Genomic DNA, 24,562 nt, shown 5'->3' on the forward strand with positions numbered 1-24,562 from the left:
CTTCCTCCCTTGATTCCTTTTTCCTTTCACTCTTCCTCCCTTGCTCCCTTGCTGCCTTCCTCCCTTCCTTTCTCCCTCCCTCCCTCCTTTATTCTTCCCTCCCTCCCTCCTTCCTTTCTCCCTCCCCTCCTTCCCTTTCTCCCTCCCTCCTCCCCTTTCTCCCTCCCCTCCTCCCTTGGTCCCTCTTCCTTCCTTCCTTCCTTCCTTCCTTCCTTCCCTCCCTCTCTCTCTCACCCATATAATAAATTTGTAAAGCTATGCAAAACAAATTCCAATATCAGCTATATCCAAAATTGTGTCTCATTCTATATATTTATATCACTTCCTCTCTGCCAGGAGGAGAGTGGCATTTTTCATCATCAGTGCTCTTGAATCATGCTTGATTATTGTGTTGGCCGTGGTTTTAAAGTCTTTCTAAACTGTTCATTTTTACAATATATTATTGTAATATAAATTGCTATTGTGGTCTGTTCACTTCATTCTGCATAAGTTCATACAAGTTCTCTCAGGCTTCTCTGAAACCAACTCATTATATTCTGTCATAATATATTCAGCCACTTCTCAACCACAGGCACACATTTAATGTCCAGTTCTTTGCCACTATAAAAAGAGCAGCTATAAATATTTTTGCACACACAGTACTTTTTTCTTATTCTTTTATCTCCTTGGTTTATAGGACTACTAATGGCAAGTGAGTCAAAGGTTTTGCACAGTTTAGTGGCTTTTTGGAGCATATTTCTATATTTCTTTGTCCCAATTACAGTTCTACCAATCATGTAATATTGTGCCTTTTTCCCCATAGCCCTTCCATTTGTCATTTCCTCCTTTTTATATCAGCTTTGTAAATTTCATGGGTATGTGGTTTCTCAGAGTTGCTTTAATTTAAATTTTTGTAATTAGCTATTTGGAACATTTTTTCCTTTGGCTATAAGTAGCTTGGATTTTCTCCTTTGAGAACTGCTTATTCATATCCTTTGATCAGTTATTTGTTGTGGAATGGGTATTATTCTAATCAATTTCAATCAGTTCTTTATATATCTTAGAAATGAAATCTTTATCTAAGAAATTTGCTGCAAAGATTTTTCCTAATTAACTCTTTCCCTTCTAATCTTAGCTATGTTGGGTGTGCATGTGTGCATGTGGGTGCCAAACTTTTACGTTTTTTAATAATCAAAATTGTTTTCATCTTCTGTGATTTTTTCTATCCCTCATTTGGTTATAAACTCTCTTAAAGAACTGAAAGGTGATTTCTGTTTTGCTCCTCAAATATTTATGATCCTTAATAAAGGTGGTTAAGGGGCCAGTGGTTAAACTCCGAGTTTCTTTATTTATAAAATGAACTGGGGAAGTAAATGTGAAACCATACAAATATCTCCATCAAGAAAACCCCAATCAGGGTTATGAAGTGTCAGACATGACTGAAGTGGCCTTTGTTATTTAAAACGCAATTATCTATTCAGAGATTGCATTCAGTATTGGTTTAAACTCAATTTTTACCAGATTGCTGGCTGGTTTCAGCAATTTTTGTGAAAAATTAACACACAAATATTTTGGGCTACTAGGTTAGCTTGCTTCTGTATGTCATACATTTAATTTGTTCTATTGATAGTACTATTACTAAATAACTTTAATGATTACAGCTTTGTAGTATAGTGTGAGTTGGTACTGCTAGGGGTCCCCTTCCTCTTATCTATCTATCTATCTATCTATCTATCTATCTATCTATCTATTTTGCTGAGGCAATTGGGGTTAAGTGACTTGCCCAGAGTCACACAGCTAGGAAGTGTTAAGTGTCTGAGGCTAGATTTGAACTCAGGTCGTCCTGACTTCAGGGCTGGGGCTCTATCTGCTACACCAACTAACTGCCTCCTCCTTTTAACTTAGGGCTTTGTTTACTCTTAAGAACAGAACCTTAAGTCTCTGGGTTCTAATTTAAAGGAGAGATGGCAACCCATTCCATTTCCTTCTCTTGAGAAGTAATAGCCACTCATCTGAGATTTGCAGTTGAAGCCAGTTATATAGAAGTTATAGCCTTTTACCTATCAATACTGTGCCAAGTATGAGCAGTGATAGTCATGGCACTAGCAGGGTGCCAGTAAGCAGCAATCAGCTGAGGCCAGCAGAAAGTAACACCCTTAAGACTATGTAGCTCAGTCTTATTAGACCAAGAAGAACAGTACAATGATATCACCAAACAGCAGTGACAGCTCTAAAGCATCACAGGAATTGCCTCTAAATACATGCTCATTGTTCACATATATTCTTTGTGTGTGTGTGTGTGTACCTGTTCCACTAGTGGGATATATATTTGTGGAAAAATGTGTCTTAGGTTTATGAGAAGAATCTGCTATTCCTAATTTTCTTAGTATGTTTCTTCATTCAATACCTTGTTTTCAACTAATTGTATCTGCTGGTTGATTAGTAAAAGTAAACACATTGGTGGGGGCTCACAAGCTATGGTTCTTGACTAGATGTGAATATACAAAGTATTTCAAATCTAGGATAACTAGTGCAACCCACTTGGAAATGGAGAATAGGCATCCTCAGGTATTACGTAGTATAATAAAGGCATTGACTACTAATAACTTGAAAAATAATTTTATTGTGGTCAATGACAACAGTGAATTCTCACTCTTGATGGTTTAGCCATCTTTGTTATAAATTGAAAGACATTTATAAAAGAGACATGACAAAGGGATTGAAAAGAGAGTTGAGAGAGTGTCGAATGAAGGGAAAAGCAACTGAAGAAAAGAACAGGTATTCTTAGCATAATGAAAATGGGTTTAACTGACAATAATGCCTTTGACTTTTTCAGTCCATGAGAACTCAGTTTGTTCCTCAGGACTTGTGGCTTGGTTTATGAACTAAGTTTTTCTAAATTTATTTCAATGAACTCAAAATTCAACGTTTAACAACACTCCCTCCCTTGGCAGCCCAAAGTCCCATCCTATCACATGGAGGCAGCTCAGAACAAGAGTTGCCAGAACCACAGGACTTTTTGCCCTGTGGTCCATTAAAGGATTTACTGGGAGAAGAGGGATGGAGGGAGGGGTGGGGGTTGGGGGGAGCCTCCACTTGGCCATAATCCAAACAATGCATTGCATCATCTTTCTACTCAGGACCCTGGATTCTGCATTAATGATTTTGATTTGGGTGATGTCACACATTCATCTGAAGGTATTAAACACATACACACACACTCCTTTCCGCCACACATTCTGAAATTTGGTCTTGTGCAAAATGCAAGTCCTAGGGGAGGGAGGAGAAGCCAGTTCTAGGTGAGATTCAAAGATCTAGGAGCAGCATTCCACATCTGTCCAGAGAAGGCTCCAAGGGACTTGTGATTTGAAAAGTGTAGTGGGGCACAATTTTGTTAATTACTATAGTTTGTTTTAGAGAAGAGGATTTCCAGGAAGGCTCTATGTGGTGATTCTTTGTTTGGTAGGTCTTTCTCCTGGTCTGTCTTGGAGGTGATCTTTTTGGCCCTCAGCTTTAACACATAAACAAAGACATATTCATTATTACTCATGAAAATCTTTAAATAGCATTCAACCTTTCCCACTCATTTTCAGTGACCAGGACTCAGAGTCATAATTAGCCTGAGACGGCTGGGGTGCTGTCCCAGAATGCCAATATCTGGAGGGAGCCATGATTTCTTACAGCAGCCTATGCCTCACCTCATAGATCTCCCTCCCTAAGCCCATTTTGCCTTAGATTAGTCCCAGATGGTCTGTCCCAGAGTTCATCACCATTTGGCTTTCTAGTGAGACTTCTGGACTGATAGGTTAGAGACACAGCTCTTGTCCTGATTCTGTCCTCAATTCTTTGTGTGACTTTGAATGAATGACCTCATGGAAACTCAGAATCTCAGACTTGTAAGAGATCTCAAAGCCAACCAATCCAACTATAACTAATTCATTAATTCAATAAGGATTTATTAAGTACATATTATATTCCAGTCCCTGGGTTAGATATTGGAACTATAAAAAAGGAAGGAAGAAAGAGGGAAAGGAAGGAAAGAAGGAAGGAAAAAAGAAAGAAGGAAAGAAAAGAGAAAAGACATTTCTGGAACTCCTTCAATTTCTAATATTCCTCTACCTTCCAGAAATTATTTTGTATATACTATGTACAAATTTTTTTTATCTGAGTATATACTGCTGCTTCTTATTAGAAGAACACAAATTCCTTGAGGGCAAGAATTATCTTATTATCTTCCTTTCTTCTTTCTCTCTCTCTCTCTTTCTCTCTCTCTCTCTCTCTCCATTTTTTTTCCCTTCCCCTTTTCTTGTTTCTGTCCTTTTTCTTCCTCCCTTCCTTTTTTCCTTCCTTCCTTTTCTTCCTTCTTCTTTTCCTTCCTTTCTCTTTCTGCTCTCTTTTCTTCCTCCCTTCCTTTTTTCTTTTCTTCCTTCTTTCCCCTCTTTCCTTCTTTCTTTTTTTTTTTTTCTTTTTTTTTTTTATTATTACTTCCTTCCTTCCTTTCCTTTTTAATTTCTCTTTTTCCTTCTTCCTTCCTTCTTTTTCTTCTTTTTTCCTTCCTTCTTCCTTCTTTCTCAATTGAACGTCTTGAAAATTAAAATTCAACATAGAACTGCCAACACAAAAACCAAATTAGTAAAAAGTTCCTTACTAATACAATAATTCTATCTATTTTAACCATTTTAGAAATTAAAGTATTAAACTAGATACAAAAGTAGCTTTATCTTTATGTAACCATTTGTCTCGAATATAGTTTGAGTTAAAGAAAACAAAGTGCTGAAAGTCTGGAAAGGTAGGAATCTGAATAATAATCTCACCAATATCCTCCTCTAATAGGGTGATCCAACCTCAGCTTGAAGACTTGGTACAGCTGACTGAGCTCTGAACACTGTGCCTACCCTTTGATCCAGCACTTTATCCATTAAACTACTGAGCTGCCAAGATCTTCAGGCTTATTATTCTTATACTTTATGAGTCTGCCCATTCCTTATTCTAGTTCTTTTTGCGATTGGACCAGGGGGGGAGGGAAAGGAAATAAACATTGATTAAGCACCTACTGTATACTTTATTATCTCGTTTGATCCAAGGTCAACTTGATGAGGTAGGTTCTATTAGTATCTTCATTTTACAATTGAAGAAATTCAGATAGAGATTAAGTGACTTGTTCAGGGTCACACACAGTGTGTGTGTGTGTGTGTGTGTGTGTGTGTGTGTGTGTGTGTGTATGTGTAGTATAGAAGGGTTTAGAGTTCAGGAAGCCTTGTATAATCATTTAGATGCAGATTGGATTAGATAGTGATCCAATTTTGGCACCCAAGAGCTCCTTTAGAAAAAATCCAAATACTATATCTGTATCTGTAGAGGAACTCTGGGTATGGTAGCTGTTAGTAATTGGTCTAGTGACAAATGGAAAGTGGGAGATAAGAAGAGGCTGGCCAGCTGGGAGAGGGAAATTCCAGAAAATGGAGAAAAGCAAAGTTTGTGCAATTGTGTTTGAACATCAACAGAAAAGTAACCAGAGATTGCTGATCAGACAACAGTGAGTGATATTTGAAACCACAGGTGTTAACTTTGAGAATGAAAAAATAGCAGCTAGACAATGTACACAGCAATCAGTAGGTACAAATTCACATCTGATAAGATCTTCTAAATTCAGCCACCAGGAAAGGAGTGAGAAATCTTGACCAAGAATAGCTATTAGTAATGACAAATAGGGGACATCTCAAAGAGCTATATAACTGTGCATACAGTTTTTCCAGGAGTTCTTCTTATGGGTCTATATCCCAAAGAGATCATAATAGAGGGAAAAGGGCCCACATGTGCAAAAATGTTTATAGCAGCCCTTTTTTATAGTGGCAAGGAAATGGAAATTGAGTGAATGCCTATCAATTGGGGAATGGTTGAATAAGTTATGGTATATGAAAGTAATGGAATATTATTGTTCTATAAGAAATGATGAGCAGGCTGATTTCAGAAAAGCCTGGGAATATTTACATGAACTGATGCTGAGTGAAGTGAGCAGAACCAAGAAAACATTGTACATAGTAGCAACAATGATCATCACATGATCAACTATGCTGGACTTGGCTCTTTTCAACAATGAGGTGATTCAAGGTAATTGCAATAGACAAATAGAAAGTGCCATCTGCATCCAGAGAGAGAATTATAGAGACTGAATATGGACCAAAGCATAATATTTTGACTTTTTTGTTATTGTTTGTTTTTTCTTTCTTGTGGTTTTCCCCCCTTTTGATCTGATTTTTCTGCAGCACGATGAATATGGAAATATGTTTAGAAGAAATGCACAAACGTAACCTATATTGAATTACTTACTGTCTTGGGAGGAGGAAGAGGGGAGAGATGGAGAAACATTTGGAATACAAGGTTTTGCAAAGGTGAGTGTTGAAAACTAGCTTTGCATATATTTGGAAAAATGAATTTGGAATTTGGAAAAAAATAGGGAGCTTCACCCAAATTGGAGATTTTATTACTAAAATGCATTGATAATATATTATACAAGAATGATTAGTGGATCATTAAAATAGCCACATGAACTGACATTTATATGATTTAATTTTTTTTTTTTTGAAGTAGAAGGTTCTTCAAAATTATCTAATTTGTTTTACCTTACAGACAGGGAAGCTGAAGCTCAGAATGGTGGGATGATTTGCCTAGGGTCACGCAGCTAATAAGCGTCAGAGGTAGGATTTGAACCTAAGCCTCCCCAATTTCAAACGTTTTTACAAACACATACATTTTAATATAATAATCACATTATTAAAATATATTTAATATTATATAATTATGATATATTTAACTTATTTTAAAATAGATTTGCCATTTTATTTTAATATGTTTAAATATATTTTTTCATTTTAATCTCACTGTCATCCTGTAAGTGGTTAATAAATGCTTGTTAACTAAGACTTGAAGTTAAATGATAGACCAACTAATCAACAAGCATTTATTAGATTCCTTTTGGTTGAAGGTCTGTGAGCATTGTAGATGCAATGACAAAAAAAACAACAATCCCCCCCCCCCCAAAAAAAAAAAAAAAACAACTAAAACCAAAGCTGCCTGCCCCTAGGAAGCTTAGATTCTACTGAAGAATGGTTATGTAACTAATAAGTATCAAAGACTGGACACGAACCTGAATTTTCTTGACTCCAAATCTCATTTCCCACCTTTGGCATTACCTAGGTAATCCTGGCTTGTTTCCTTGTTCATAAAATGAGGGGCTTAGACCATACATAGGAGGTCCCTTCTTACTAGAGCTAGGATCTTAAATCCAGAATTTTGTGAGCTCAAAATTCCTTTTAGCTGTAAAACTTTCTGATGTCTAAGTTAGAGAGAGAAACTATACAACTAGGAGGCACATTGGAGATCATTTTAGAGACAATGTCATTTTAAAAACAATGAAATGGAAATTTACAGTGTCAAACAAGGAGGAAGGAAAACAAGCTGATATTTGAACTCGGTTCCTCTGACTCTCAGTCCAGTCTGCTTGCCAGGATGCCATGGCTGCTGTGTGAGGTGGCAAACCTTTATTAAACCTGTGACCTTGGTTGGAATCACAGCTTCAATATATATTAGCCATGTGGCTAAATTATTTATTTCAAACAATCATGGGATTCTAAATATAGAATTAAACCTCCAAGGCCATGTCATTCAAACCTCTCATTTTCTACATGAGGAAATTGAAGTTTGGGAGCTAAGCAATTTGATTCAAGATCACCTAGGCAATAAATATCAGCGGTAGGAGCATTAATACCTGGGGTCACCTGGGAAGGCTTCACAGAGAAATCCCTTGGACTAAGCCTTGAAGGCAGAGAAAAACTTCTAAAGGCAGAGAGGAGAGAGTACATTCCAGGACTGGGGATAGTCTGCAGTAAATGCCCAGGGATGGAAGAGGGTGGGAGGATCACAAGGAAACATTGAGTAGTGTTGTTTGGTTGGACTGTTTGCTTGTCTATAAAGTATGGAGAATGGTAAGACCTGAGCTTTGCATCTCACCAGGTTAATGTGCTGAAAATGGTTTGCACATCTTTAAGTTCCAATACAATCCTGCTAGAATCCAGTAAGCATCAACAATGTGGCAGGTCTTGGACACTATGGGTCCTGTAGATAAGGAGGGTTAATCAATGGAAAGAGGGATGGAGGAGAGAGGAACTCAGAATCTGGTTTCAAATGCTTCCTTCCTACCTCTGTAACATTGACTAAGTCACCTCATTTCTGCATTTCCTCATTCATAAACAAAGGATTTGTGACCCTACAGTATTCCCTTTCCTCCTCATTGTGTTGGTAAGCTGTCCTTGCAATATATTAAGCATCTTATACCACACATTAGTAGTGTTTGAAGGCCAAAAGTTGGCTTTGAAACATGGTGACTGGACTTTTGCCTCAAGTTCTAGAGATCATGCCATTTAGATCTAGGAAGTCCTTAGAAATTATCTAGACTGGCCCTCTCACTTTGCAGAGGAAGGCCCATGTTCTTGGCTCAAGAACAATTAGGTCAGAAAATCTTGAATTCAGAATTAGAATACTAGTTCCATGAGTCCAAATTCAGGGCTTTTGCTATGATACCACAATGCAGGATGCCAAAATACCACAGTATCTGTCATCTCCTTCATTAGAATGGTTGCTCCTTGATGTAAAGGACTGGTTTTAGATTTGTGAATTCAATGCTTAGCATAGTACCTAGCACACAGTAGGCACTTAATAAATGCTTGCTAAAGGACAAATTTAATCGGAGAAATGGGTGGATTCTAACTCAGACTATCAGAGATGTAGCTCTGAAAAAGCCCTTAGAATTCATCTAATGCAGTGCTTCCCATTTAGGGATTTGGGCCCAATGGGATGGTCAAAGGAATTTGAGCTAAAAAGTCTTTAATCACACTCTTGAAGCATGAAATAATTGCCCAATTATATCACAAATGTTTTTTCCTTTGTGACAACAAGAATATGCATATCTGAAGCATTATGTGCATGTTTCTGCAATTATAGGTAGAACAACATTTTACAATTATAATCATACAATGTAAATTTTAATTTGGAACTTACGGGGACAAAGCTATCGTTGTGGTTATTGTAAATACTTAATGAACAAATCTAAGCAGAATATCATAAATTAAGTAACCCCACAGGGGTCACAACACACTTGTGGTTGCTGATGAAAGGGGTTCAAAGAACAAAAAATCGTGAAATCTAATCCAATCTAGTTTATAATTGAGGAAACTGGGGCCTAGAGAGAAATGACTTATCCAGTTAATAAAGGGCAGAAACAGGATTTGGAGCCAGATCCTATGGCTCTTTCTTAAGACCACACTGCCTCCCCTCTAACTTAAGGGTTCTCTACAAGGCCATGACATATATGGTACCCATTTGGCCAAGCTTAGAAAGAACCTGAAGTTCTAGGAATCTCCTTCTCTCTCCTGGCCAGGCTGGAGCTACTTCTTGGGGCCAGTCTTTGGAAAGCCCATCAATCATTATCTATTGCATAAATCCTCCATCACCATTTGGTCTGGGTCCAGACTTGAAGCAGCCTGCCAGTTCCCATCTGCCTCTGTCTCTCACATGTGTGTGTGGATGGATGGATGGATCACACCACACTTGTAAAAGGGTATACCCAGGAAAAGACCTCAGCCAAGAGCCTGCCTCTGCACACGCTCACACTTCAGTGCAATGGTGTTTTGGCTGAGAAGGTACTTCCTACTTTAAGTACTAGACAGTTCTGAATTTGGGGACAGAATGTCTTTTGTTTCTCAAACTCCACCTTTACAGGTTATATGACCTTCAGAAATCATTCTCTGGGCCACAGCTTTCTCATCTGCAAAAATGAGCCAATTGAACCAAGCAATTTCTCCCCAAGTCAAGCATGATATAATGTCTATGGCTTTGTTATTCTTTCATGCCTGACTCTTTATGAGCCAACTTAGGGTTTTCTTGGCAGAGAATTTGCTATTTCCTTCTCAAGCTCATTTGACATATGAGGAAACTGAGGCAAACCAGGTGAAGTGACTTGCCCAGGATCATAGAGCTTGGGAACGTCTGAGACTGGATTTGAATTCAGGAAAATGAGTTTTCCTGATTCCAGGCCCAGCTCTCTATGCCTGTACCACTTAGCTGTCCAGGGAATTACAAATGAGATAATATTTGCAAAGCACTTTGTCCAGTATCTGGCACATAATAGGTGCTATGTAAATGTTTATTCCTTCCTATTCTCTCCCTTAATTCCCAGTCTTGGAATCAGGAAGATTTTAGTTCAAATACTACCCTTGGACACTGTGAAGGGAATGGGTAACTGTGAGACCCTGGGAGAGTCACTCCTCATCTGTAAAAGGAGAGTATTGAATTCAAAGGTCTGAAAGGTCCCTTCCATCTCCCAACTTATGATCCCACAATTATTTATGATGGCTTTTGTTTCCTCTTTTTATAAAAGGAAGCCTGAGGTAAGGGAGGGACAGTGAGTCTATACCTTTATAGGTCCCTTCCTATCTTCAGTGTTCTTTGATTCTATCAAATACAGGCAGTTTAGTATAGGGGAGAGAGCATTGCTGTGGAGTCCAAGGACCTGAATTCAAATTCTGCTTTTCTTACTATGTGGCTTAACTCTCTGGTCTCTATTTCCTCAATTGCAAGATGAAGGAATTGGATTAAATGAGTCATAAACTCTTAATATTTGGTGTTTGGGAGCCCTGAGCATTCATTGTTAGAAAGCTCTTCTAGAAATACCCTCTAGAAATGTGTGCCAGCTCACTCTTGTCTCTGCCATCCCACAAATAGCTCACTGGGTTCTTGGGGATGTGCCAGCCTTTTTTTCATTAGTGATCAATCTCTAACTCACCGTAGAAGTTGAGTCAGTAACTTTGCTCTTCACCATTTCAACGTATACTGGCTTCTGGAAAACACAAAGAACACCAGTAAAACTTAGCTGCTTCTTTTATTTACTTTCCAGACTTGGAAAATGGAATACTTAAAAAATTTTTTTTATTAAAAGTGAAGAGAATTCCTGAATGAGGAAGTCTTCTCTGTCAATGCAGGTGGACACTTTGCTGCAGGTTCTAGTGTCCGATGTAATGTTCTGATGTTCCGAGGGCAGCCCAAAACAGATTGAAATGGAATTTGGAAATACTTAACAAAATAAATACAAATACAACAAAATATAGATGATGTTAACGTGTTTTTCCCAGATAATATGTGGCCAGCAAGGATCCTTATGTACTGTTTTTATTGAGTTTGACACCATTGTTCTAGACAACTGAGATGTGAAGTGCACATGATAACATTGTCAAGAGGTGTCAGAGACAGGATTTAAATTGGACCTTCCTGTTTCTGAGATGGACACTTAGTCACTAAGTCACTGATTGCCAGAAGCTGAAACTGGTTGCTCAGATCTCTCAAATGCATTGTCCTTTAAAATCTTTTTAAAGGAGGTCATTAGAATCCCTTAACGCAAACCTTTTGTTCCAAGCCCTCTCAACTCTAACAATGTGTCCTAACAGCCCTCCTCCAAGGACCCTCGAAGCTCTGACATCCTGTGTTGTAAGGGCCCTCCCAGTTCTGACATCTTGGATTCTAAGGGCCCTCCCAGCTCTGACATCCTGTGTTCTAAGGTCCCTCCCACTGATATTTTGTTTTCGGTGGGCCCTCTCAGCTCTGATGTTCTGGGTTCTGAAATGGAATTCCTCTATGAACTAAAGTGATGCAATCTTGGCTTTTAAAAGTCACAGGAGAAAAGGAAAAAGCATAACAAATGTCTGCTTGGGGGGAAAACACCCCACACCCTGTGTCCCATTTCATAATTGTATTATATTTTATCACTATCTCATTCAAATTCTTACCACATCACTCTATTTTTTCAAAATAAAAGTTTCATAATGATGACAATGTATTTACTCTCAAGTATTTCTGTATCCTGTTAATAAAAATACCTTGTCAATAGTAGCCAATTAGAATAGAATAACCATTTTTTTGTTGTTGATTTTTGGTATAAAATAAGGCCTATAGGAAAACCTAGTTGAGTTGTATTCAGACATATTTCTAGGCATCCTCCAAGTATTGCAAGTTGTTAAAAAATCTGTTATCAATTTGGTCTTTTTCTTTCATAGACCATAACAATTCTAAGCTCCCTCTCAGCTTTGACCTTCTATGTTCTAAGGATCCTCCCAGTTCTGACATTCTGTGTTCTAAAGACCCTCTCACCGCTGATATTCCAGGTTCTAAGAGCCATTCTGACTCTGTGTCTTTAAGGGTTCTCTTAGCTCAGACATCCTGAGTTCTAAGGCCCCCTCTGGTTCTGACATTCTGTCCTAAGGCCCATTTTAACTTTAGCATTCTATATTCTCTGAAAGTGAATTCAGGTCTGAAAAAGAGGTTCCTGAATGGGTGAGCTGCAAGTTCTCTTGCAGGGCACCTCTGGGGGCCACCTCCAGGGCAGGGATAGCTCCAGACTGGCAGGAGCCAGCAGGAAGTGGGAAGCTATCCTTGGGCATCCCCCATCAGCTCAGGCCCAAGCAGAAGAATGCCTAAAAGCAGGGACACTTCAGATGCCCTCTGGCCCCCTTCTCCTCCTCCTTCTCCTCTCCCTCCCTGCCAAGTCCTCTTCTTCCTCATGCTTGCTCACACAGTCTCAGCCGGACTCTTCAGAAAAGGTTGCTGCTGAGCCTGCTTTGGAGAGAGTGCCAAGGGCCAGGAGCAGCAACTCTTGTCTATGGCAAGGGGCTTTCAGGCTCTGGTTTGGAGGTGTCCAGACAGTTAAGTTCCAGAGGAGGCACTGACCATAAGGCTTGGCCAGAGGGCCAGTGTATGCAGGAGCCTTCACCCACCAGCTCCTCTAAACCAGTGGCTGCAGCTACAACTTTGGACTCAACAAGTCTTTTGTTTAAGCAAATATTCCCTTTGGACTTTTCCCCTACAGCCCAGAGATTTGCTCCGGTGGCAAAGTAAGTTCTTGTTTTATTGAGCCAAGGTCCCCAAAAGGAAATGGTTATTTTGATCACTGTGGTGAAGCAATGGAGGTGGCCAATGTGGGGATTCATTTTTGCTTGACTGGTATCATTGTCACAAGGGCTTTATTTATTTATTTTTTAAGATTCTGAGGCTGAGGTGGGATAATAAATATAATTTTCACACACACATACACATACACTCACCCTATTTGTATTTAATGGTGGCCATCTCTTGGGTAAAGTTTGGGGGAGGGAAGAAAGAAAGGGAAAAAAGAAATTTACATGTTAATAACTTTGTTGTATATTTAAAAGGAGCAGCAAGTTGTACACAGTATATTTGCCATTTCATGTACAAATGTCTTTTCTTAAAGAAACCTTATACCTGTTATGAAAATTTTTATTTTGTTATATTAATTAAAAATAAAATAAAATAAATTTAAAAATTCAAGAATAAGGGTGGGAGAGAGAGAAAATAATAAATTGAAAAATAAAATGAAAAACTTTCTTTTAAAAGTTCATTTTGATTAGTTTGCTGTCTTAGAAAAAGGGTAGGGAAGAGAGAAGGAAAAAAATTTATAACACAAGGTTTTGCAAAGGTGAATGTTGAAAACTTATCTTTGCATGCATTCAGAAAAAATAAAATACTATTTCAAAAAGTTAATTGTGGAAGATCCCACTATTTTTATAAACATTATATTGGATTCCTGCAGCTCCCCTTCTCCCTACCTCTTCTCCCTTCCAAACTTCTACTCCCCCCCATGATTTCCAGCTACCTGAGAGTGGAAACTCTGGAGGGAATTTTCTGGGTCCTGCAGCTGCTAGGTAAAAACATTCCACCAAATTTTCAAGGGGCAAAGGATCTTGATTCATCCAGTCTGATTCATACATTCATAAGAATCCTCTCTATAAGAACCATGACAAGATATCCACAGACCTCTCTTAATAATCTCCAGGAGTGGAGAGTCCCTTCTCCTTTCCTTTCTGGATCAGCTCATTCCTCTCTTGGACAGGAAGTGTTTCCTTCTAACAAGTCTAATTTAGACAATTCATGGGATTTCAGCCATGGGAAAGAAAGTATCTTCCAGAAAAATCACACACAACACACACACACAACAACAACAACAAACCACATGGAAGAGAGTTTTAGCAGAATCTGGGCTTAGTTGATGACCACTTCTGACTACTTTCCAGTGATGGAACTAGATTTACTTAGTGATCATTGAATTATATTCCTATATATCAGAAATAGGAAAATTCTTTTTGTGGAGGCAGGAGAGGGGGAAGGAGAAGACTTGCACTAAAACCAGTATTTTTCCAAGCTTTTTGAACCTCAGAGTTAGAACTCAGGTCCTTAGTGGTCCTTTGGTCCAACTCATACCTGGACAAGGATTCCTTCTACCACATACAGAAGAAGATGATGCCTTAGAAGCTCTTTGGTCCAACTACCTCATTTCAGAGGAGGAAATTGAGATTCAAAGGCTTGCCCCAAGACCAGCAGGTAGTAAGTAGCACAAATGAGATTTGACCTCAGGTATCCTAACTCTAAATTCAGAGCTCTTTCTGAAAAGCTCTCTCACCTGAGAAAGAGTCACTAAATCTGTTCTTGAAAATCTCCAAGATGAGGAATTCATTACCTTCAGAGGCAATTCATCTCATGTTTGGACAGCTCTAGTCATAGCCTAAATTTCTAGCCCTGCTCCTAACTCTGTCCTCTGGGGACAAAGAGAACAAGTTGAATCTCTCTTCCACATAAAAAAAAGTGCTTCAAATACTTGAAGACTCATGACTTCTTTCTCCCAGAGAAATCAGCCCAGTTCCTTCAATTGATCTATTTATGGCTTGATCTCAGGCTCTTTATTATCCTTGTTTGACTTCCTCCATCCGTTCTTTCATTTAGCAATGTTGCTTTTAAATTTCTAGCTCTCAATATGATACTCTAGAAATGTTCTGACCCAGGTAGAAGACTGAGCTCATCACAACCCCAAAGGGTGGCTATACCTTCCTTAATGGCTTCTAAGATCTGACATGTTTTCATAGTTAGCATATTCTGTTATTGCCTCATAGTATGCACAAAATTCATCTAGACCCCTGGATCTTTTTCAAATGAATTGTCATCTCCATCTTGTACTTAGGAAGTTGATTTGTGGCTTAAGAGACACAGATGTTTTGAAAAATGCTGGGATTTTCTCAAAAGGCCTCAAAAAGCATAAGATTGAACTCAATTCTTACTGACTTCAATCCATCCTCTTTTTTGGATACATGCTCACATTTTGACTCACAGATCTAGAAATGGCAGAGTCTCAGAGGCTACCTAGTCTATGAGGAAACTGAGACTTAAGTTAATTGATTTACTTAAGTAGTTCACCCATGTATTAGCCTCCAAAATGGGTTTTGAAACCCGGGTTTCTGAATTCACAGCCAATGACCTTTCCATGGTATCCTACTGTCTTTTATTGCCACTACAAAATTCTGATTTAAAAAAAATTTTTTTTGGAGTATATTTTTTGGGGAAACCTTCCTTTCATTTGGTGCAATTACCAAGTAAGGAAGCAAGAGGACATTGGGTCTCTTCTAGTTCTAAATTCTTTCTTTGACTGGGTCTGATTAGGAATTGTATTACAAGCAGCCTTGTGAAGTGGGTAACAGCTGATCAAAACCCTTTCTGACCCAAGGAGTTCTCTCTTTGTAATGACTTGCAGACCAAGGTGCATGCAGGAAGAGGAACTTCTCCTCCTCCCTAACCTTGCCCCTCCCTGAAGAAGGCTTTCTGGGGCCAAAGGTGGCTAAGGTTCACAGATGCTGCCTTCTCTTCTTAGTAACTCTTCTCCTCCCAAGTCTCCTCCCTCTCATTTCTGGGAGAAGCACATATTCATTGGGTTTGAAGTCAGTTGTTCCAGGTTCAAGTCAATCAATAAGTATGTATTAATGGTGGGGGGCAGGAGGGGGCAGGAAGAGGGGATGGAAAGCAAAAAAAAAATTTCCAATGACCTTATATTCTATCAGACACTAGTCTGTCAAAATGTAGATTGGGCAGATGAGCCTCAATATCCTAATTTGCAAAATGGGCATAATATTAATGGTATCATTTTCCTTACAGGGTTATTGTGTGGAAAAAAATTTTGTAAGTCACTGTAGAAATAACAAAGATGGCAGCAGCAGCAACACCACAATATGTAATATTGCCATTTCCATCCAAAAGCCAATTTCTGATCTACTTCATTTCTGGGCTTTGGTTTTTTCATTAAGTTTCCTTCAAGATGACCTGTAGTCTATGAGACCTTTCCCAAGTCTTTCTTTTGTTATTGCTGTTTCATCTTGAGTGTACTTTGTATTTGTATTATTTGATGGTGGTACAGTGGATAGAGTACTGAGTCTGGAGTCAGGAAGACCTGAGTCCAAATGTGGTCTCAGATACTTAGGAGCTGTGTGATCCAAAACAAGTCACTTAACCCAGTTTACCTTGGTTTCCTCATCTATAAAATGAACTGGAGAAGAAAAATCACTTCAGTATCTTTGCCAAGGAAAATCCCAAATGGTATCACCACAGAAATTACTGAGCAACAACAACAAAATTATGTGTCAGGCATTAAGTGTTTTACAATGATTATCTCTTTGATCTAAAAATGACCTTGGGAGTAGATGTTATTACGAGTCTCATTTTATAGATGAGGAAATGGAGGCAAATAGAAGTAAAGTGATTTGCCCAGTACCACAGAGCTAGTAAGTGCCAGAAACTGGATTTGAATTCTGATTTTCCTGACTCCAGGTCCACTATTTTACCCATTGTACTACTTAGCTAAGGAAAGCTCTGAAGGGAGAGGACATTAATACCTGGGATCATCTTGGAAGGCTTTGCAGAGAAGTTCCTTGAGTAAAGCCTTAAAAGCAGAGAAAGACTTCTAAAGGCAGAGAGGAGGAAGTGGATTCCAGGACAAGGGACAGTCTGCAGTGAATGCCCTGGGATGGAAGAGGGTAGGACCACATGGGAAAGGTTCAGTAGTCTTGCTTGGTTGGAGTATTTGCTTGGCTATAAAATGTGGGAAATGTGCCTCTCACCAGGTTAATGTGGTGAAAATGGTTTATATATCCTTATGTTCCAACACAATCCTACTAGAACCGAGTAAGCACCAACAATGTGCCAGGTCTTGGACTTTCTGTGTTCTGTAGGTAAATGTGAGTTAATCATTAGAAAGAGGGCTGAGTTCAAATTCCTTCTTGGCCCCTCACTGCCTCTGTGACATTCATAAGTCACTTTCTCTCTTCATTTCCTCATCTACAAAACAAAGGGGTTGTTGAGGTCCCTTCCAAGTCTGTAACCCTACAATCTCCCATCTCCTCCTAATTGTGTTGGTAACTTATCCTTAGAATGTATTCAGACATCTTAATTATAATAATACAATGTAAATTTTAATTTGGAACTTTTGGGGACAAAAGTTATCATTGTAGTTATTGTAAACACTTAATGAATTAATCTAAGCAGAATATTATAAATTAAATAACCCCACAGGGGTCACAACACACTTGTGATTGCTGATGAAAGGGGTTCAAAGAACAAAAAATCTTGAAATCTAATCCAATCTAGTTTATAATTGAGGAAACTGGGTCCTAGAGAGAAATGACTTATCCAGCTAGTAAAGGGCAGAAACAAGATTTGGAGCTAGATCCTGTGGCTCTTTCCCTAAAACCACACTGCCTCCCCTCTAACTTAAGGGCTCTCTCCAAGACCATGACGTAGATGGTTCCCATTTGGCCAAGCTTAGAAAGAGCCTGAAGTTCTAGGAATCTCCTTCTCTCTCCTGGCCAGGCTGGAGCTACTTCTTGGGGCCAGTCTTTGGAAAGCCCATCAATCATTATCTGTTGCATAATCCTCCATCACCATTTGGTCTGGGTCCAGACTTGAAGCAGCCTGCCAGTTCCCATCTGCCTCTGTCTCTCACATGTGTGTGTGGATGGATGGATGGATCACACCACACTTGCAAAAGGGTATAAAGACACAGGAAAAGACCTCAGCCAAGAGCCTGCCTCTCTACACGCTCACACTTTAGTGCAATGGTGTTTTGGCTGAGAAGGTACTTCCTACTTTAAGTCCTAGATAGTTCTGAATTTGGGGACAGAATGTCTTGTGTTTTTCAAACTCTACCTTTAGAGGTTATATGACCTTCTGAAATTATATTCTCTGGGCCACAGCTTCCTCATCTGCAAAAATGAGAGGATTGAACTAGGCAATTTCTCCCCAAGTCATTCAAGCATGATATGTCTGTGGCCTTGTTATTCTTTCATGTCTGACTCTTTATTCGTGGACTTGGGGTTTTCTCGGCAGAAATAATAGACTGGTTTGCTATTTTCTTCTCCAGCTCATTTGACAGATGAGGAAGCTGAGGCAAATCAGGTGAAGTGACTTGCCCAGGATCATAGAGCTTGGGAGCGTCTGAGACTGGATTTGAATTCAGGAAAATGAGTCTTCCTGATTGCAGGCCCAGCTCTCTATGCCTGTACCACTTAGTTATCCAAGGCAATACAAATGAGATAATATTTGCAAAGCACTTAGTCCAGCATCTGGCATATAATAGGTGCTATATAAATGTTTATTCCTTTTTTTCCTCTCCCTTGATTTCTGGTCTTGGAATCTGGAAAATTTTAATTCAAATCCTACCATTAGACACTGTGAAGGGAATGGGTAACTGTGAGACCCTGGGAGAGTCATTTCAGCCATGAGACTCAGTTTTCCCATTTGTAAAATAAGAGTATTGGACTCAAAGGCTGGAAGGTCTCTTCCATTTCCAAATTTATGATTCTATAATTACTTATGAGTGCTTTTGCTTCCTTTTTTTTTGTAACCAAAAGCTGAGGGAGGGAGAGGGAGCCTATATCTTTGTAGTTTTATACCTTTGTAGTATAGTGGAGAAAGCACTGGTGTGCTTTCCTGAATTCAAATTCAAATTCTGCTTTTCTTACTTTCTTATTATTTATGTAGCTTCACTCTCTGGGTCTCTTATTTCCTCAACTGCAAAATGAAGGAGTTGGATTAAATCATATGTCAAATGTTTTCCAAGTCTAAAACTCTAATATTTGGCATTTGGGAGCCCTGAGTATTAAGTGTTAAAGACCTTCCTGGGAAATGCCCTCTAGGAATGTGTGCCTTCTCACTGTTTTCTCTGCTATCCCATAAATGGCTCATTGGGTTGTTGGGGATGTGCCAGCCTTTTTTCATTAGTGATCAGTCTCTAACTCACCATAGAAGGTGGTTCAGTAACTTTGCTCTTCAACATTTCAGTGTATACTGGCTTCTGGAATAAAAGAAAGAACACCAGTAAAACTTAGCTGCTACTTTTACTTACCTTCCAGACCTGGGGACTGAAATACTTTTTCAAAAAATTCATTTTTTCCTGATCCAAATATTCTGGAAAACAATTTGGAATTATATCCAAAGGGCTATCAGATTGTGCATATCCTTGGATCTGATAGTGTCTCTACCAGACCTGTACCCCAACGAGATCATAAAAAAGGGAAAATGATCCACATCCACAAAACAGTTCATAATCTGTCCTTAGGGATCACCCATCAGCTCCGACCCTTTTTGTAGTGGCAAGGAACTGGAAATTGAGTGGATGCCCATCATTTGGGGAATAGATGAATAAGTAATGGCATATGAATGTAATGGAATATTATTGTTCTCTAAAAAACAATCAGCAGGATGATTTCAGAGAGGCCTAGAGAGACTTACATGAACTGATGTTGAGTGAAGTGAGTAGGACCAAGAGAACATTGTACAAAGCAACAAGATTATAAGATGATCGATTCTGATGAACTTGGGTCTTTTCAACAACGAGGTGATTCAGGCCAGTTCCAATAGACTTGTGATGGAGAGAGCCATCTGCATCCAGGGAGAGGACTGTGGGCACTAAGTGTGGATCTCAACATAGTATTTTCACCTTTGTTGCTATTGTTGTTTGTTTGCTTGTTTTTTTTCTTTCTCGGTTTTTCCCCTTTTTGTTCTAATTTTTCTTGTGCAGCAGGATAAATGTAGAAATATGTTTAGAAGAATTGTACATGTTCAGCCTGTATTGGATTGCTTTCTGCCTAAGGGAGGGAGAAAAATTTGGAGCACAAGGTTTTGCAGGGGTGAATGTTAAAAGCTATCTTTGCATGTTGTATGTATTCTGAAAAATAAAAAGCTGTTATTATAAAAAACAAAAAATTCATTTTTTATTAAGTGAAGAGAATTCCTGGATGAGGAAGCCCTCTTTGTCAATGCAGTTGGACACTTGGCTGAAGCTTCCAATGTCAGATGCAATGTTCTAATGTTCCAAGGGCAGCCCAAAATAGATTGAGGTGGAATTCGGAAATATTTAACAAACTAAATAAAAATACAAAATAACATAGATGATGTTAACGTGGTTTTCTCAGACAATATGTGGCCAGACAATATGTGGATCCTTATGTGCCTATAATAAGACCCTGGTTTTTTGTTTTTTTTTTTTTAACTGAGTTTGACACTACTGGACTAGACCACTGAGAGATGAAATGCCCATGGAAACACTGTTACAGGGTATCAGAGGCAGAGCTTCAACTAGGCCTTCCTGTTTCTGGGAATGACCACTTAGCCACCAAACCACTGACTGCCAGAAGCTAAAACTGGATGCTCAGATCTTTCAAATGTATTCTCCTTTAAAACCTTTTTAAAGGAGGTCATTAGAGTCCCTTTGAGTATAAACCTTCTGTTTTAATATTCCTCCAGCCCTGACATTGTGGATTCTGAAGATCCTCTCACCTCTGATATTGGTTCAAAGTTCTATCTCAGCTTTGACATCCTGAGTTCTAAGGCCCCTTCTGGTTCTGACCTTTTATGTTCTAAGGATCCTTGCAACTCTGACATTCTGTGTTCTAAAGACCCTCTCACCTCTGATATTCTGGGTTCTAAGAGCCATTCTGAGTCTTGACATTCTGTGTCCTAAGGATTCTCCTAGCTCTGACATCCTGAGTTTTAAGGCCCCTTCTGGTTCTGACCTTCTGTCCTAAGGCCCATTTTAACTTTAGCATTTTATGTTCTCCGAAAGTGAATTCAGGTATGAAAAAGAGATTTCTGAATGGGGGAGCTGGAAGTTCTCTTGCAGGGCACCTCTGGGGGCCACCTCCAGAGCAGGGACAGCTCCAGGCTGACAGGAGCCAGCAGGAAGTGGGAAGCTATCCTTGGGCATCCCCCATCAGCTCAGGCCCAAGCAGAAGAATACCTTAAAAGCAGGGACTCTGCAGATGCCCTCTGGCCCCCTCCTCCTCCTTCTTTCCCCCCCTGCCATGCCCCTCTCTTCCTCATGCTTGTTCATAGAGTCTCTGCCAGACTCTTCAGAAAAGGTCGCTGCTGAGCCTGCTTTGGAGACAGTGCCGAGTGCCAGGAGCAGTAACTCTTGTCTATGGCAAGGGGCTTTCAGGCTCTGGCTTGGAGGTGTCAGTTAAGTTCTAGAGGAGGCACTGACCATGAGGCTTGGCCAGAGGGCCAGTGTATGCAGGAGCCTTTACCCACCAGCTCCTCTAAATCAGTGGCTGCAGCTACAACTTTGGACTCAACAAGACTTTTGTTTAAGCAAATATTCCCTTTGGACTCTTTCCCAACAGCCCAGAGATTTGCTCCAGTTGCAAAGTAGGTTCTTGTTTTATTGAGCCAAGGTCCCCAAAAGGAAATGGTTATTTTGATCACTGTGGTGAAGCAATGGAGGTGGCTAATGTGGGGATTCATTTTTGCTTGACTGGCATCATTGTCACAAGGGCTTTATTTTTTTATTTACTTATTATCTTTTATTTATTTATTTGCTTATCTTATTTATTTATTTTTTTTAGGCTGAGGGTGGGACAATAAATATAATTTCACACATACACACACACACACACACACACAAACCTATTTGTGTCTTTAATGGCTATCTCTTAGGTAAGCTTGGGGGAGGGAAGGAAGAAAGGGAAAAAAGAAATTTACATGTTGTATATTTAAAAGAAACAGTAAATTGTACATAGTAGATTTGCAATTTCACGAGCAAGTATCTTTTAAAAAATTTATACTATGTTATGAAAATGCTTGTTTTATTCTGTAAATGTAAAATAAAATAAATTTTAAAAAAAGGGTGGGAGAGAAAATAATGTATTATCTAGTCTCTGCCATCTTGACTCCCCCCCCCCCCCATAGTGAATTGAAAAATAAAATGAACAACCTTTTTAAAAAAGTTCTTTTCCATAGAATTGCTTGCTGTATTGGGGGGGAGAAAAATTTGGAATACAAGGTTTTGAAAAGGTAAATGTTGAAAACCATCTTTACATGTATTTGGAAAAATAAACAAAATGCTTTAAGAAATTAATTTTGAAGGATCTTGCTGCTTTTGCAAACATTTATATTACATCCCTCCTGTTCTCACATGGGTTGCCAGCTACCTGGAGAGTGGAAACTCTGGAGGGAATTCTCTGGTCTTGCAGCTGCTGGGTGGAAACATTCTACCAAATTTCCAAGGGACAAGGGATCTTGATTCATCCAGTCTAACCCATACATCAGTAAGACTCCTCTCTATAAGAACCATGACAAGATATCCACAGACCTCTCTTGATAACCTCCAGGAATGGAGAGTCCCTCCTCCTTTCCTTTCTGGGTCAGCTCATTCCTCTCTTGGACAGGAAATGTTTCCTTCTTACAAGTCTAATTTAGACAATCCATGGACTTCAGTCATGGGAAAGACAGTATCTTCCAGGAAAACACACACACACACACACACACACACACACATCCCACAACAACCAAAAAACCACATAGAAGAGAGTTTTAATAGAATCTGGACTTAGTGGATGATCACTTCTGACTGCTTTCCAGTGATGAAACTAGGATTATTTAATGATTGTTGAATTATGTTCTTATTTATCTCAAATAGGAAAATTCTTTTTGTGGAGGCCAGAGGTGGGGAAGAAAGAATTGTACTAAGAATAGGATTTGTCAAGCCTTGAAGCCAGAGTTAGAACTCAGGTCCTCACTGGCCCTAAGGATTCCTTCTACCACACACACAGGATGATACCTTAGAGGCTCTTTAGTCCAACTGCCTCATTTCAGAGGAGAAAACTGAGATTCAGAGGCTTGCCCAAAGACCTGAAGGTAGTAAGTAGCAGAAATGAGATTTGATCCCAGGCTCCCTAATTCTAAATTCAGAGCTCTTTCTGAAAAGTTTTTTCACCTGAGGAGGAGTCACTCAGCCTTTGCTTGAAGACCTCCAACGAGGAACTCATTATCTGGAGAGGCAGTTCATCTCTTGTTTGGATGATTCTAGTGATTAGGAAATTTTCTTACTTATACTAAATCTAAATTTCTATCCCTGCTCTTATTTCTGTCCTCTGGGACCAGCAAACAAGTTGAATCTTACTTGAACATGAAAAAAATGCTTCAAATACTTGAAGACTCATGATTTCCTTCTCCCAAAGAGATCAGCCCAGTTCCTTCAATGGATCCATTTATGACTTGATTTCAGGCTCTTCATTATCCTTGTTAACTTCCTTCATGCATTCTCTGATTTAGTAATGCTGTTTCTAAATCTCCATATCTCAACACAATACTCCAGAAATGTTCTGACCCAGGTAGAAGACAGTGGACTCATCATAATCCTATTTAAGGAAGCCATGCCTTCCTTAATGTCTTCTATGATCTCACAGGTTTTTATAGTTAGCATATTCTGGTATTGCCTCATCAATGCAATCCATTTAGTCTCCTGGATCTTTTTCAAATGAATTGTCTTCTCCTCCATCTTGTACTTGTGACATTGGTTTGTGGTTTAAGAAACACAGATGTTCTGAAAAATGCCAAGATTTTCCCAATTCTACTTGCACTCAGATTGAACTCGGATCTTATTGTCTCCAAGTTCAGTCTCCTTTTGTGAACACATGTTCACATTCTGGCTCATACATCTAGAATTGGTAGAGTCTCAGAGGCTCCCAACTTTTGCAAAAACTGAAGCTTAGAATGGTTGAATGATTTACTTAAGTATCTCACACAGGTATGAGCATCCAAGGTGGGTTTTGAACCTTGGGCTTCTGAAGTCCCAGCCAGTAATTTTTCCATAGCACTCTCCTCTCTTTTATTGTTACTCCAGAATATTTATTTTTTAAAAAATGTTTTTGGCGTATTTTTTTGGGAAACCCTTTTTTCATTTGGTGCAACTACCAGGTAAGGAAGTAAGAGGACATTGGGTCTCTTCTAGTTCTAAATTCTTTCTTTGACTGGATGTGATTGGGAATTATATTACAAGCACCCTTATGGAGTGGGTAACAGCTGATCAAAACTCTTTCAACCCAGGTAGTTTTCTCTTGCAATGACTTGCAGACCAAGGTGCATGCAGGAAGTTACTTCTCCTCCTCTCGAACCCTGCCTCTCCCTGAGAAGGACATTGAAACTTAGCACCTTCTTTCCTTCTGGAGCCAAAGTTGGCTAAGATTCACAGCTGCTGCCCTTTTCTTCTCAGTAACTCTTCTCCCATGGGTTCTCCCTCTCATTTCTGGGAGAAGCACACATTCATTGGGTTTGGAGTCAGTTGTTCTGGGTTCAAGTCAATAAATAAGTATGTATTAATGCTGGGGGGGGGGGGAGGAAGAGAGAAGGGACACAAAGCAAAAAAAAA

General features: G+C 39.2%; 1 protein-coding gene across 1 annotated transcript in view; it reads right to left on the bottom strand.

The window, feature by feature from the left end:
• Positions 1 to 2,586: 2,586 nt before the first annotated feature.
• FHAD1 (forkhead associated phosphopeptide binding domain 1) overlaps positions 2,587 to 24,562 on the bottom strand; it is a 172,121-nt gene continuing 150,145 nt past the window's right edge. The window contains exons 30-32 of the mRNA XM_031962819.1: positions 19,157 to 19,210; positions 10,820 to 10,873; positions 2,587 to 3,490 (exon numbers count right to left, since the gene is read on the bottom strand). Of these exons, the coding sequence (XP_031818679.1) occupies positions 3,374 to 3,490; positions 10,820 to 10,873; positions 19,157 to 19,210 (225 nt within the window). The 3' untranslated portion in view covers positions 2,587 to 3,373. The remainder of the gene's footprint in view (positions 3,491 to 10,819; positions 10,874 to 19,156; positions 19,211 to 24,562) is intronic.

Source organism: Sarcophilus harrisii, chromosome 3, assembly GCF_902635505.1.
Source record: "Sarcophilus harrisii chromosome 3, mSarHar1.11, whole genome shotgun sequence".
In the NCBI taxonomy this organism is placed as follows: Eukaryota; Metazoa; Chordata; class Mammalia; order Dasyuromorphia; family Dasyuridae; genus Sarcophilus; species Sarcophilus harrisii.